Raw genomic sequence first — 16,560 nt, 5'->3', positions numbered from 1 at the left:
GGCTCGCAGTCGGAGTTCGAATTCACCCCAAAGGTGTTCAATGGGGTTGAGGTCAGGGATCGGTATGGACCTTGCTTTGTGCACAGGGGCATTGTCATGCTGAAATCGTCTAGAATGACATTGTACACTGTAGAGTTAAGATTTCCCTTCACTGGAACTAAGGGGCCTAGCCTGAACAATTCAAAACTGCCCCGGACCATTATTCCTCCTCCACCAAACTTTACTGTTGGCACTGTGTATTGGGGCAGGTAGCGTTCTCCTGGCATCCGCCAAACCCAGATTTGTCTTTGAACTGCCAGATGGAGAAGCGTGATTCACTCCAGAGTCCAATGGCGGCAAGCTTCCAGCCGACGCTTGGCATTGCGTATGATGATCTTTGGCTTGTGTGCCGCTGCTCGGCCATGGAAACCCATTTCATGAAGCTCCTGACTAACAGTTATTGTTCTGATGTTGCATCCAGAGGCAGTTTGTAACTCGGTAGTGAGTGTTGCAACCGAGAACAGATGATTTTTATTCACTACGCGCTTCAGCACTCGCCGGTCCCGTTCTGTGAGCTTGTATGGCCTACCACTTCACGGCCGAGCCGTTGTTGATTCTAGACGTTTCCACTTCACAATAACAGCACTTACAGTTAACCGGGGAAGCTCAAGCAGGGTTGAAATTTGACAAACTGACTTGTTGGAAAGGAGGCATCCTATGACGATGTCACCTTGAAAGTCACTGAGCTCTTCAGTATGGCCATTCTACTGCCAGTGTTTGTCTATGGAGATTGCATGGCTGTGTGCTCGATTTTATACACCTGTCAGCAATGAGTGTGGCTGAAATAGCCGAATCCACTCCTTTGAAGGGCTGTCCACATACTTTAGTATATGGATGATTTATAAAGCCAGGCACATTAAACAGTTAAGTTATTGATTATATACCTAATTAGGTTGGAGTTTCCTCTCTCCTTAATTTTCTTAGACAATTAAGGCAAGGGTTATTTTCTCGTCTCCTCACACCACTGCTGCCTCCGTCGCATTGTTCTCAACACCAATATGCTGGATAACTTTGCTATTATGCACAAAGCAACATATAGGGAAAGGCAACAATTCAACGGCGCACTGAAGATTATGTTTCAGAACCGCGGACAGCAACCGCTATTTAATGTGGGAGAGGCGCATTTGTTATAAAATAATATTATATTTATTAGTGTTGCATCATTATTCATATATAATATAACCATACACAATTTCAATAGCATCTTAGAGTGATTGATTGCGCCATCCCCGTGGCCTCCCGCAATGGATTAGTCCACTGAGGCAGGTGAGAAACAGACGGGTGTCTTGTGCACCTTAAAAACACTAAAGAAATCTCGGTAGGCCAACAGCCTATTGACTGAATAATCAACTAAATGGGGTCAGCCCTATTTGTGTAGACCAGTGACAAAAAAATGTCAATTTAACTTAAAAAATGTATTCAGGCTGTAACACAACAAAATATGGAAAAAGTCAAGGGGTGTGAATACTTTCTGAAGGCACAGTATATTTTGAATTGTAATGTTTTTCCACCAGGTCCTCCAACCACGGTCGGGGCAAAAAAGGGGAAATTATGCAATTAGTGTTATTTTATAGACTCATCTGTCTGCTAGTTTCATAGCTGACCCCAAAAAATAAAAATACCTTGTACAAGGAGAACTACCAGACATCGGTGTGTGACAGTTTAGTGGTGCGTACTTCTACTATTAACAATGGTATTTGGGGGGGGGGGTGTATTACCCCAGAATTACCTATAAAAACCAGCTGCCTTCAAACAGGGTCAGACAGAGCCATCTAATGTCCTTCTACTGCAACCATAGCGAAGAGGCCTTTCTCATACACAACATAAACACAGATTATACAGTGCCTTTGGAAAATATTCAGACCACTTGACTTTTTCCACATTTTGTTACGTTACAGCCTTACTTGAAAATGGATTAAATTGTTTTGACTAGTCTCCCAGTCCCTGCAGCTGAAAAACATCCCCACAGCCTGATGCTGCCACTACCATGCTTCACCGTTTCCTCCAGACGTGACATTTGGCATTCAGGCCAAACTAGTTACATCTTGGTTTCAACAGACCAGAGAATCTTGTTTCTCATGGTCTGAGAGTCTTTAGGTGCCTTTTGGCAAACTCCAAGCGGGCTGTCATGTGGCTTTTACTGAGGAGTGGCTTCCGTCTGGCCACTCTACCATAAAGCCCTGATTGGTGGAGTGCTGCAGAGATGGTTGTCCTTCTGGAAGGTTCTCCCATCTCCAGAGAAGAACTTTAGAGCTATGTCAGAGTGACCATCGGGTTCCAGGTCACCTCTCTGACCAAGGCCCTTCTCCCCCGATTGCTCAGTTTGGCCGGGCTGCCAGCTCTAGGAAGAGTCTTGGTGGTTCCAAACTTCTTTCATTTAAGAATGTTGGAGGCAACTGTGTTCTTGGGACCTTCAATGCTGCAGACATTTTTTGGAAACCTTCCCCAGATCTGTGTTGACACAATTCTGTCTCTGAGCTCTATGGACAATTCCTTCGACCTAATGGCTTGGTTTTTGCTTTGACATGCACTGTTAACTGTGGGACCTTACATAGAGACAGGTGTGTGACTTTCCAAATCATGTCCAATCAATTTAATTTACTACAGGTGGACTCCAATAAAGTTGTAGAAACATCAAGGATGAACAACGGAAACAGGATGCACCTGAGCTCAATTTCAAATCTCATAGCAAAGGGTGTAAATACTTATGTAAATAAGGTATTTCTGTTTTTTATTTTTAAGAAATGGGTTATTGTGTGTAGATTGCTGAGGATTTGTATTTATTTAATCCATTTTAAAATAAGGCTGTAACGTAACAAAATGTGGAAAAAGTAAAGGGGTCTGAATACTTTCCAAAGGCACTGTATCAAGAAAGATAATTAAATCCACTTTTCACCCTCTTCCTCACCTTCTTGAAGACCTTCCCGTTGGGTTGGAGCTCGTCCTCCTCGCTCAGCACCTCTCTCGTGCCCAGGCAGTTCCTCTCTGGAAACCTGGCCGCTCCATACTCCATCACCTTGTCCAGGGTGTCCACTCCTGGGTGCAAGGAAGACACCAGCTTCTGCTGGCTACCATCCTCATGGTTGGTCGCCCGGTAAGGGCCCGCCGGGCGACCACTCACTGACCGCGCCTTGACCCGCCGCGCCCGGTCTAGGTTGGCTCCAGCGCCCGAGAGCAGGTACCAGGGCAGGAAGGTGATGACCGAGTAGACCCAGACAACCGAGCGGAAGACCTGCAGCAGCAGTGGGTTCATGTCCTCTTTTAGTTTCATCTTGATGTCAGGGGTCAAGGGTCACGGGGTGGAGCCTGAGTTGAGGTGGGTGGGGCAGGAAGTGTGAGGGATACACCCCAACACTTCTTTCGAAAACTGATTGTGTTCCTTCTCATGCACTGGTGGTTCCTCTGATAGAGCCGCTTGACGGATGGACTGACAGACACAGCACGGTTTTAGAGTCAGCTCACCTGTAGTGAGAGAACAGAAAACACTTTAGAGATGAAGACAGGCATAGCGGAGAGGGATAGACAGCTCAAATGCATTTAAAAAATGAAACACATTAGTAATGTACCACTGTTAGACCACCCAGCCATGAATTTGGGCTACATGGCTCTAATCTCCTTGGAATAATAGTCAAATTAGGCAAGCAGTGTAATCTCCATCAGACCAGGGTTGTCTCGAAAGAACGTAAGAGGGCCGCTGCGCCCCCTTGTGGATTGGGCTGCACCACTATGTAAAACAAATTCTAATAATTAAAACACACACCAGGGGTCACGTCAGGGGGGGTGGGGGGTCTGCTTGAAAAATGCAAAATTCGGCGTCAACGCGATCCCTGCAATATAGTACAGTACAGAAAAGCAGAATATGGTTCAGTAGAGTATATTACATTATACTGTACTCTACACGTGTGCTCTACTTTTCTTTACTGTAACTCTGTTCTACTGTAATGTACTCTACTGTACTGTGGGTTGGGACGACTATGATTTCCCATTGTAGCCAATTCAATTGCAGTCAATCAGTTCCAGATTTTTCGGTCACCGATTTGGTAACAGTGATGCATTTGAATCACTTAGTAATTCATAAACAAAATTGTTATCAGTAAAAACATTTTATTTTTTTCACTTTTTTTTTTATTTAACCCCTCCACCACCGCCCCTCTTTGGAGTACAAATATCTTTCTTTATCGGCCGACATCAGCCTTTCACAGAAATATTTGTATCGGTATTTATTACACAGATAAAGCACTGATATTATATACATAGAAAAAACTAATACATCTGCTCATTTGCTGTCATTTTTAGAAATGTTCAATGGTTGCCAGAAGAGGGTGCTCTACGTACTGCTCATTGAACATCATTCAGCCCTAGGTAACAACAAGACACAGAGAGAGAGAGAGAGAGAGAGAGAGAGAGAGAGAGAGAAGGCATGGTGGTCTGAAGTTGAGTAGTAGCTTGTCCTGTCCTCATCACATTCTCACTTAGCTAACGTGTGCTGGCTATCTAGCCAGCAAGGTAGTTAGTTAGCTTAGCTATCTAGCTAGCAATCTGTGCTATGTACAGTTGAAGTCGGAAGATTACATACACCTTAGCCAAATACATTTAAACTCAGTTTTTCACAATTCCTGACATTTAATCCTAGTAGAAATTCCCTGTCTTAGGTCAGTTAGTATCACCACTTTATTTATGTCAGTTTTTATTTATTTCACCACATTCCCAGTGGGTCAGAAGTTTACATACACTCAATTAGTATTTGGTAGCATTGCCTTTAAATAGTTTAACTTGAGTCAAACGTTTCAGGTAGCCTTCCACAAGCTTCCCACAATAAGTTGGGTGAATTTTGGCCCATTCCTCCTGATGGCGCTTGTGTAGCTGAGTCAGGTTTGTAGGCCTCCTTGCTCGCACACGCTTTTTCAGTTCTGCCCACAAATTTTCTATAGGATTGAGGTCAGGGCTTTGTGATGGCCACTCCAATACCTTGACTTTGTGGTGATTAAGCCATTATGCCAAAACTTTGGAAGTATGCATGGGGTCATTGTCCATTTGGAAAACCCATTTGCGACCAAGCTTTAACTTCCTGACTGATGTCTTGAGATGTTGCTTTAATATATCCACATAATTTTCCGACCTCATGATGCCATCTATTTTGTGAAGTGCACCAGTCCCTCCTGCAGCAAAGCACCCCCACAACATGATGCTGCCACCCCTGTGCTTCACGGTTGGGATGGTGTTCTTCGGCTTGCAAGCGTCCCCCATTTTCCTCCAAACATAACGATGGTCATTATGGTCAAACAGTTCTATTTTTGTTTCATCAGACCAGAGGACATTTCTCCAAAAAGTACGATCTTTGTCCCCATGTGCAGTTGCAAACCGTAGTCTGGCTTTTTTAATGGCGGTTTTGGAGCAGTGGATTCTTCCTTGCTGAGCGGCCTTTCAGGTTATGTCAATATAGGACTCGTTTTACTGTGGATATAGATACTTTTGTACCTGTTTCCTCCAGCATCTTCACAAGGTCCTTTGCTGTTGTCCTAGGGTTGATTTGCACTTATTACACAGTACGTTCATCTCTAGGAGACAGAACACGTCTCCTTCCTGAGCGGTATGACGGCTGCGTAGTCCCATGGTGTTTATACTTGCGTACTATTGTTTGTACAGATGAACGTGGTACCTTCAGGCGTTTGGAAATTGCTCCCAAGGATGAACCAGACTTGTGGAGGTCTACATTTTTTTTTCTGAGGTCTTGGCTGAATTCTTTAGATTTTCCCATGATGTCAAGCAAAGAGGCACTGAGTTTGAAGGTAGGTCTTGAAATACATCCACATGTACACTCCCAATTGACTCAAATGTCAATTAGCCTATCAGAAGCTTCTAAAACCATGACATCATTTTCTGGAATTTTCCAAGCTGTTTAAAGGCACAGTCATCTTAGTGTATGTAAACATCTGACCCACTGGAATTGTGATACAGTTAATTAAGTGAAATTATCTGTCTGTAAGCAATTGTTGGAAAAATTACTTGTGTCATGCACACAGTAGATGTCATAACCGACTTGCCAAAACTATAGTTTGTAACAAGAAATTTGTGGAGTGGTTGAAAAACGAGTTTTAATGACTCCAACCTAAGTGTATGCAAACTTCCGACTTCAACTGTATGTGCCAACACTGGACTGGTGCCAAAGTGAACACTCGTCCTTGATACAAAAAGAGCACTGCTACGGTCTGAGCCTATCACGTTAGCTAGTGGGCTTATTCAGTTTGTTTTCTGAAATATGCAATCTGCAGAAAGGAAGACAATTGGCGTTGATCTATAATTCAGGCCATGTGCTTGCATTAATGATGAGATAAGAAGCTACCGTTAGCTAGCTAGAGGTTGCCATAAAGTGTTTGTTTACATGACCTTTGACTGTAAATCAACTCAAGACAAAATGCTGACACCTAGTGGTGACATTACGAACAGCATGTTACTGCATTTCAATGCTCATTTGTGAACGGGGCCATTTCAGATTTACTTTGAGACAAAAGTTTAATTCATTCAGCCAGCCACCTCTTGTGGTGGTTTAGCACAAACACTTTGCATAATTATTATCCCCTGCCATAGATAGATACACATAAGAAGATAAACTAAACAAGTTTTGTATTTACTGTCATATTTATTGAGGACATACAGTACCAGTCAAAAGTTTGGACACACCTACTCATTCAAGGGTTTTTCTTTATTTTTACTATTTCCTACATTGTTGAACAATAGTGAGGTCATCAAAACTATGAAATAACACATATGGAATCATGTAGTAACCAAAAAAAGTGTTAAAATATATTTTAGATGAGATTCTTCAAAGTAGCCACCCTTTGCCTGGATGACAGCTTTGCCTTGACAGTTTTGCACACAAGATGGAAAATGGTTGAAAAAATTTTTATCTATGCCTTCATTTCCTAGAAATATCACCGCATTTGATATGCTCCTATAAACTTCACGTTGATGCTCAATGGTCCTTTTAGATGGAAAAGACCACTACTACTAGACAAGGCTCCAACGCAGGGGTTAGGTGACTGTTTATGTTGTGTAGAATCCCAGTTATCTTTATGCTATTAGCAAGGCAACTACCTTCGCCATAGGGCTGGGATTCTATCTGTTATTGTTTTGATCACATCTTATTTCTGGAATAGTCGAGGCCTTATCAGTTTTCATGCTTCACCAACTAGGTCTGTGACGGTCATGAAATTGTCAGTACGTTATTGTCAGATGAAAGATGAACAGAGCAAAGTACAGAGAGATCCTTGGTGGAAATCTGCTCCAGAGCGCTCAGGACCTCAGACTGGGGCGAAGGTTCACCTTCCAACAGGACAACGACCCTAAGCACCAAGCCAATACAACGCAGGAGTGGCTTCGGGAGAAGTCTATGAATGTCCTTGAGTGGCCCAGCCAGAGCCCGAACATCTCTGGAGAGATCTAAAAATAGCTGTGCAGCGACGCTCCCCAACCAACCTGACAAGAGGATCTTCAGAGAAGAATGGGAGAAACGCCCCAAATACAGATGTGCCAAGCTTAGCGTCATACCCAAGAAGACAAGGTTGTAATTGCTGCCAAAGGTGCTTCAACAAAGTACTGAGCAAAGGGTCTGAATACTTATGTAAATGAGATATTTCAGTTTACCTGTTAAAAACCTGTTTTTGTTTTGTCATTATGGGGTATTGTGTGTAGATTGATGAGGGGGGGGAAAAACGACAATCTATTTTAGAATAAGGCTGTAACGTAAAAAATGTTGGAAAAAGTCAAGGGGTCTGAATACTTTCCGAAGGCACTGTTTATATAGGCTGCATGGTGCGACTTTAGACTATTGATGATTTGAAAAAGTAGCAGCTTGTGCTCCTTCCTTTTCACCCATCAGACTATTCTCAATGTAATCTTGTCTTTACTAATATGTCAAATGTGTTTTGATTTAGAATGGCCCATTATCAAATCGGCTGGAAATGAGGCAGGGGGCAAAAAATAAATGTAATCTGTATGTGCTCCAATAGCGAATGGAGGCCGCACGCTTTCCCGCCGGTCCGTTTTTCAATGATGCTACTTGGGTTTTATAGCGGAGCATGTGCTTAATATGAGCAGCTGAGAAATAAATAAGAACACTTACTTCACTCCTCACATCAACCACTGTTTGAAGAGCATGCTCTCGCTGCCCCGACAGGTGATATTCCTGTTTGAAGAGCACGCTCTCGCTGCCCCGACAGGTGATATTCCTGTTTGAAGAGCACGCTCTCGCTGCCCCGACAGGTGATATTCCTGTTTGAAGAGCACGCTCTCGCTGCCCCGACAGGTGATATTCCTGTTTGAAGAGCACGCTCTCGCTGCCCCGACAGGTGATATTCCTGTTTGAAGAGCACGCTCTCGCTGCCCCGACAGGTGATATTGCGCCCAAACTCTGTATGCCATGGGCTCTCCAGGGCTTAATTTGGGAAACCAAGTGAAATCTGTTCGGGAACATCGATAGAAACATGTTTTCGCAACTAAACATATTTCACAAAAACTGTGAACAGCCCCTCAAATGCTCAAGAAAGCAATGAAGGTGAGAGGGGAGGAGATGGAAATGCACAGCTGTGAGATATTCTGTAGTTAAAGGTAATGTGTCACCCAATTAATTCTAAAATATAATACAAATTCACTATAATTGTAGACTAACTCTGTAAGCCGCCCTGCACAATCAATGCACCAACAACATTGCCTAGGCCTCTACGTTCTCTCCCAGACTCATGGGTAGAAATGTTGGAGCGTAGCATAAGGTAACCAGTCCATCCAGTATGCATAATAATACAGTCTACAATCAAAGGTGACTACTCATTAATATTGGAGTATAGGCTAGATCAATTATGTACTAAAGACATCTTAAATCAGTTTTGTTTTATGTTTTTCAGCCATGCGTAATATGCAGTAGGTTATATACTGCATAACGGCACAATCATCATTTTAATTCAGGGTTGTTGTTTGTTTTCGGGCTTGGGGTCATAAGCCTATATGTATTGAATGAATCATCATCTTAGAAAGTGCTGTCCATTTCGTTGTGTTGGGCTTTGAAACAACATCCACAATAACCATGTTTTACACTGTTTCAACCTGTTGAACTTCTTTCTTCAAATCAATCACAGTGAGCTGAGTTTTAAAAGCACCATACTGTCATGATGATAAGTCTTTGATGTGATTTTTGATTGTATTTGCATTACTGTCAGAGTGTTTAGAGGAACAATAGAGCCCCGCGTACCAGGCCATTAATTTTTTTAATGTTTTATTTCACCTTTATTTAACCAGGTAGGCAAGTTGAGAACAAGTTCTCATTTACAATTGCGACCTGGCCAAGATAAAGCAAAGCAGTTTGACACATACAACAACACAGAGTTACACATGGAGTAAAACAAACACACAGTCAATAATACAGTAGAAAAATAAGTCTATATACAATGTGAGCAAATGAGGTGAGATAAGGGAGGTAAAGGCAAAAAAAGGCCATGGTGGCGAAGTAAATACAATATAGCAAGTAAAACACTGGAACGGTAGATTTGCAGTGGAAGAAAGTGCAAAGTAGAAATAGAAATAATGGGGTGAAAAGGAGCTAAATAAATAAATACAGTATGGGGAAGGGGTAGTTGTTTGGGCTAAATTATAGATGGGCTATGTACAGGTGCAGTAATCTGTGAGCTGCTCTGACAGCTAGTGCTTAAAGCTAGTGAGGGAGATAAGTGTTTCCAGTTTCAGAGATTTTTGTATTTCGTTCCAGTCATTGGCAGCAGAGAACTGGAAGGAGAGGCGGCCGAAGGAGGAATTGGCTTTGGGGGTGACCAGTGAGATATACCTGCTGGATCGCGTGCTACAGGTGGGTGCTGCTATGGTGACCAGCGAGCTGAGATAAGGGGGGACTTTACCTAGCAGGGTCTTGTAGATGACCAGGAGCCAGTGGGCTTGGCGATCAGTATGAAGCGAGGGCCAGCCAACGAGAGCGTACAGGTCGCAGTGGTGGGTAGTATATGGGGCTTTGGTGACAAAACGGATGGCACTGTGATAGACTGCATCCAGTTTATTGAGTAGGGTATTGGAGGCCATTTTGTAAATGACATCGCCAAAGTCGAGGATCGGTAGGATGGTCAGTTTTACGAGGGTATGTTTGGCAGCATGAGTGAAGGATGCTTTGTTGCGAAATAGGAAGCCAATTCTAGATTTAACTTTGGATTGGAGATGTTTGATGTGAGTCTGGAAGGAGAGTTTACAGTCTAACCAGACACCTAGGTATTTGTAGTTGTCCACATATTCTAAGTCAGAACCGTCCAGAGTAGTGATGCTGGACGGGTGGGCAGGTGCAGGCAGCGATCGGTTGAAGAGCATGCATTTAGTTTTACTTGTATTTAAGAGCAGTTGGAGGCCACGGAAGGAGAGTTGTATGGCATTGAAGCTCGTCTTGAGGGTTGTTAACACAGTGTCCAAAGAAGGGCCAGAAGTACACAGAATGGTGTCATCTGCACAGAGGTGGATCAGAGACTCACCAGCACCAAGAGCGACATCATTGATGTATACAGAGAAGAGAGTCGGCACAAGAATTGAACCCTGTGGCACCCCCATAGAGACTGCCAGAGGTTCGGACAACAGGCCCTCCGATTTGACACACTGAACTCTATCAGAGAAGTAGTTGGTGAACCAGGCGAGGCAATCATTTGAGAAACCAAGACTACTGAGTCTGCCGATGAGGATGTGGTGATGGACAGAGTCGAAAGCCTTGGCCAGGTCAATGAAGACGGCTGCACAGTATTGTTTCTTATCGATGGTGGTTAAGATATCATTTAGGACCTTGAGCATGACCAGCTCTGAAACCAGATTGCATAGCGGAGAAGGTGCGGTGGGATTCGAAATGGTCGGTAATCTGTTTGTTGACTTGGCTTTCGAAGACCTTAGAAAGGCAGGGTAGGATAGATATAGGTCTGTAGCAGTTTGGGTCAAGAGTGTCCCCCCCCTCTGAAGAGGGGGATGACAGCAGCTGCTTTCCAATCTTTGGGAATCTCAGACGACACGAAAGAGAGGTTGAACAGGCTAGTAATAGGGGTTGCAACAATTTCAGCAGATAATTTTAGAAAGAAAGGCTCCAGATTGTCTAGCCCGGCTGATTTGTAGGGGTCCAGATTTTGCAGCTCTTTCAGAACATCAGCTGACTGGATTTGGGAGAAGGAGAAATGGGGAAGGCTTGGGCAAGTTGCTGTGGGGGGTGCAGTGCTGTTGACCGGGGTAGGGGTAGCCAGGTGGAAAGCATGGCCAGCCGTAGAAAAATGCTTATTGAAATTCTCAATTATAGTGGATTTATCGGTGGTGACAGAGTTTCCTATCCTCGGTGCAGTGGGCAGCTGGAAGGAGGTGCTCTTATTCTCCATGGACTTTACAGTGTCCCATAACTTTTTTGAGTTTGTGTTGCAGGAAGCAAATTTCTGCTTGAAAAAGCTAGCCTTGGCTTTTCTAACTGCCTGTGTATATCTGTTCCTAACTTCCCTGAAAAGTTGTATATCACGGGGGCTGTTCGATGCTCACGCAGAACGCCACAGGATGTTTTTGTGTTGGTTAAGGGCAGTCAGGTCTGGGGAGAACCAAGGGCTATATCTGTTCCTGGTTCTAAATTTCTTGAATGGGGCATGCTTATTTAAGATGCTGAGGAAGCCATTTTTAAATGGAGGGACAATAGAGCCCTGACTACCAGGCTATTAGGACCTGATGGAGGAACAATAGAGCCCTGAGTACCAGGCCATTTGGACCTGATGGAGGAACAATAGAGCCCTGAGTACCAGGCCATTAGGACCTGATGGAGGAACAATAGAGCCCTGAATACCAGACCATTAGGACCTGATGGTAGTTAGCAAGTTGGGTTCTACCAAAGCATGTCCAGAGTGCATAAAAGGGGATTACCGTGACTCAGAGTCACATGGCATTTTACTGCGGTCATGACCCGTGACTGCCGGTGTGGCGGTAATATGTTCCCGCAACAGCCCTATTCACAACTAGGATCGTGTTATAGATAACAAATTTGGACTGAGCTGTGTTACTATCCTGATAGTAACTGCAGGCAAGACTTGATCTAGATTTCCTCCCAATAGATTTTGCTCCAAAGAAATGAATTGATCTCAAGGGAGACTATAGGCCTAGTTCAGCATAGGGAAGTAGAATCGCCCTGTCTCACACACACTTCCCTGAACACGTTTTTCTAGGTTGTGTGGGAAGCTAGACTAACCCATGACCTTTCAAAGGTGAACTCATACTGTCCTCTGATCAATGGTCACGCATTCTTGACTTCAAAACTTGCAGCCTGTGACTCTGACACAGACCAACTGACACAGGTTTGTTCGATGTCATTTCAGCAAACCATGACACCCACCATCTCAGATTGTTCTGAAATCGTTTTTTATTATTTAGAAACAGATAAGATTAGCATTACGGCAACATTATTTTGTTAGAATATCATTTTATCTCTGAGAAATGAAGCTAATTGATTGCACCCAAATTGTTCATCTGAATTTATAGAATAAATAAAATATTCAATAAATATAGAACCTAATATCGGATTTGGACCAAACCTTTTTTTAACAATGAGTAAGAAAGATAGTCAAAAGCCCTCCACGGAGCCCCCACACCAATCCCACCCCAACAACCAGTATATAGTATCAGTTCTCTATGTTTAACAAGTAGGATAGAGCTGCGGCTCGGATATTGTTTCTTCATCCTATGTAATGTCTTCTCAGCTAAGTTTTTTTCCTCCTATTCAGAGAAAATCGTTATGGAAGTTCCTTGCATCCTTTACCATGAAGTAGTGTGAAAGTACCAGGTTTTGACCACTAGATGCAGCAGTTTCTGCCATACAGCCACACTCTTATCCATTTTGCTGGTATCGTGTTTATTAAACAGATCACACAATTTCCATTGTAACTTTGGGTAGAAAACCAATAGATTTGGCCCATGACAGAAATAAATTGTGTGGCCATCCTCACAATTCAAGCCAGTCCTCCATGAAAGCAAATCAGTTTGTCCTTCTTTTATGCTTAATCTGTGTCCAGGAAACGGCCCATTTGTGTGTGGTTTATTTCCTTCAAAAAAGGTCTGGATTAGTTACTGTTAGACCATTCCTGATGAACAAGCAAACCATTAGGCTACAGCAGTTCTAATGGTTTCAATGTTATGGTCTCAAATGGTCTTCAAATGGAAATAGTTGAAAACACACACTGTATAGTGTTTTGTAATGTTTTTTAAAAAAATGTATTTTTAATTTAACCTTTATTTAACTAGGCAAGTCAGTTAAACTTATTTACAATGACAGCCTACCCCTGCCAAACCCTAACCCGGACGACGCTGGACCAATCATGGCCTGTTGTGATACAGTCTGGAATCGAACCAGGGTCTGTAGTGACACCTCTTGCACTGAGATGCAGTGCCTTAGACTGCTGCACCACTCGGGAAAGTAGTGTGAATTAAACCCAACCCAATACCATGGGTGATGTCACTAATCACAATATACAGAGTTGTTTCCTAATAACTGTATTGACAAACATAAGACTGCCATGCAATTCAATATTTTATTAGGGTTGTCACAACAATGAAGTCCCTAGCGCATTTCACCATCAAAGTTTTGGGCTTCCAGGAAAAGTCTTTGTATGAGAATTGCATAGGGATAGCCCTCAGAGAACAGACACTTGTTGGACTACTCGAGGAGAGTTGGTTTGACACATTAGGTTGCTATTATTAAACTGAATTGCTGGCTTGAATTGTGAGTATGACCACAACATTTATTTTCATAATGAGATGAATCCATTGGTTTTCTACCCAAAGTCACAAAGGAAATGTTGTGATCAATTTAATAAACACAAGAGACCAGCACAATGGATAAAATAGTGTTGTGGTATAGCAAGAACAGCTGCATCTAGTGATCAAAACCTTGTACTTTCACACTACTTTATGGCAAATAATGCAAGCGACTTCAATTACTAATTTCTCTGAAAAGGGGAAAAAAACATCACCAGATTCACAGGGAATACATTAAATAGTATGGAGAAGCAATACTCCAAGCCACAGTTTCATACTACTTGTCAAACATAGAGAACTGTGAACTGGCTGTTGGGTGGGATTGGCATGCGGTGTGGGGGGGTCTGTGAGTGGCTTTAGATTTTTTTAATATTCATTGGTAGGAAGAACTTTGGTGTAAATCAGATGTTGGGTACTATATTTAATATATGAATATTATCTGAATCCTATAAATGAAAATGGCCAATTTGGGTGCAATCAATTAGCTTAATTTCTCAGAGATCAAATTATATTTCAAGAACATGTTGTTTCTGAAATGCTAATCGTATCTGTTACTAACTACAGAAACTACTTCAGAAATCTGAGATGGTGGGTGTCAAAATCCCCTTTCTTGTGCTTTTTGAGGTGGAATGACCCACAGAGGTCACCAAGTCAGACTAGTCTAAACTAGTACAGCCACTAATGCAAAGTCTCACAGCTCTTCATCAAAGGCTTTGACAAACAAGACCAGAACTGCAGGTCCATCCTCTATGGTAGAAAGGACAGGCTAATTAGAGGACACGCCTCAAAAGATCTCCCAGTCAAGTTTTCGGCTACTCTGAGTCTCCACTTAAATGAGTCATGGCGCAGAGTAATAATGGCTCGCAGACCACATGGCTGAACGGGAACTATGAAACTGAAATGTAGGCCTAACAGCACAGTAAACATATAGCTAGTTCTACTCCTGTAATTGTAAACAAATGAGTCGTTGTTGTTCTGTTATTGTTAGGGATAGTCTAGGTCAAGTCTGGTTCTGGAAAACAGAACTCTCAATCACCCAGAAGACATGCTCTGCTGTGTAAACTCTGTCTACTTCCACTTGACCCCAAAGTAAAGACAAGACAACATTCCTAGAGTCCTTGAAACAGACACACACAGAGAGAGATAAAGAGAGAATGTGCCTTGTTAAATCATCTGGCGGAATCCACCACTCTGTCCACCAGTGTCATAAACACCGTTTGCACAACAGCTAAAGTATTTGTAACTAACAAGATGTGAATGATGCCTAATGTGGTGCCATAGCAGTATTGGCATAAGTTAATCAAATCAAAGCACCTGACCACCCTACATCCTGAACTGGTTCAGTCAGCCCATACCCACGAGACTCCAAATCTGTCACCTCCTATCTGAAAGGTTTCATTCTATCTATGGCCTTCTCACCATCATTATATTCTAGTTGTCATTGTTATCTGCACAGCACACACCATCTCCTTCTCACAGAAAGGAAACACCACAGGCTCCTCTCCAGACATGTGTCAGGTGACATTTGTGATTGTCTGTTGCCATGACGCATTTGTTTGACCAACGTTACCGGTATGGTAAGGACAGTTAGCCCTACTTAGCAGGGTCTATAATGCTAGATAGTTTGACAGGCCAAAAGACAATAACGTTACCACATTGTTGGATGAACAATTGTTCCATATCTATGCAAAAATAGTCTACGCTAACTAAATATGCTACAGGTAGATAGTTAACGTTCACTAACTAACTAAAAATATAACAAACAAACCAAATAGTTAGGTAACTAACTGTTACCCAGATCCGTTTAATAAAACGTGATATAAATGGGGAGATCAACACACTCAAAATGCCATGATGAAACCCTTTTGTCAATACCACAGTAAGCTAACGTTAGTAAGCTAGTTCACTACGGTAGCTAACGTCGCCAGACAGGAAAGCGCCTATCAAATATATCTACCGTTAGCATCAACAGCCCGGCATTACAGCTGTGGATGACACACACAGCTAACTAATACAAATTAAATAAAAAACGTTTCGACAAAAGCAAGCCGACACTAGCTAGTAACCTATTGAGTCTCATTTCAATTACACCAAATAACATTGGATTATCCGTCGAGAGAGCTACCGGTAGCAAGCTACAAAATAGATTTGCTAGCCAGCTAACGTTAGCTAACATCGCAGCACATCTGCAAGAATCGAGAGCCCAGACAATGCAACCTCACCTCACCATCATCCGCTATTCCCGCGTCTCTTGGAAGAATTTTGTCAATACACCAACCTCATTTGTAGGCTTTGTGACCATATCACTCCCAAAACATCACAGCAATGGCGCCAATGTATTTATTAAACTAAGATATTTTTATGAAAATCTGCAGGCATCAATGGCCCTTGTTACCAGCCCGGAAGTGATGGGGAAACGAAACGTTGTTAAGGCAGTCCGCTTGCCTGCGATTGGACCGCTGAAGGTGGCGCGTGCTTGAGGTAGCTGTGATGTCCCAGGGTTACTGGCGGTCAGAGGAAGGGCCCCTGCCTAGTTTGGAAGGCTTGAGAAATCTTGTTGTAATAAATATATAAGTCAAATTCACCATTCACAAAACCAACTTACACCAAGAGGAAACATTTTCTGGAACATGCTTATTCCTGACATTGTCTGGAACAAATGCATGGTTAAGGCCTTACAAATATTGTATACCAAACAAATTTAAGGAAGTGCACTTT

General features: G+C 42.7%; 1 protein-coding gene across 3 annotated transcripts in view; it reads right to left on the bottom strand.

Moving 5' to 3' along the window:
- LOC106568845 (fatty acid CoA ligase Acsl3) overlaps positions 1–16,335 on the bottom strand; it is a 30,673-nt gene extending 14,338 nt beyond the window's left edge. Inside the window, exons 1-2 of one of the 3 annotated variants that reach the window (XM_014139568.2) lie at positions 16,065–16,335; positions 2,948–3,501 (exon numbers count right to left, since the gene is read on the bottom strand). In XM_014139568.2, coding sequence (XP_013995043.1) covers positions 2,948–3,310 — 363 coding nt within the window. In that variant the 5' untranslated portion in view covers positions 3,311–3,501; positions 16,065–16,335. The remainder of the gene's footprint in view (positions 1–2,947; positions 3,502–16,064) is intronic. The other 2 variants (XM_014139570.2, XM_014139569.2) reach the window with 2 other exon arrangements.
- Positions 16,336–16,560: the final 225 nt, after the last annotated feature.

The sequence above is a fragment of the Salmo salar genome, chromosome ssa14, assembly GCF_905237065.1.
Source record: "Salmo salar chromosome ssa14, Ssal_v3.1, whole genome shotgun sequence".
In the NCBI taxonomy this organism is placed as follows: domain Eukaryota; kingdom Metazoa; phylum Chordata; class Actinopteri; order Salmoniformes; family Salmonidae; genus Salmo; species Salmo salar.
The sequence above is the reverse complement of the archived record's forward strand: the minus strand, read 5'-3'. Positions and strand labels throughout refer to the sequence as shown.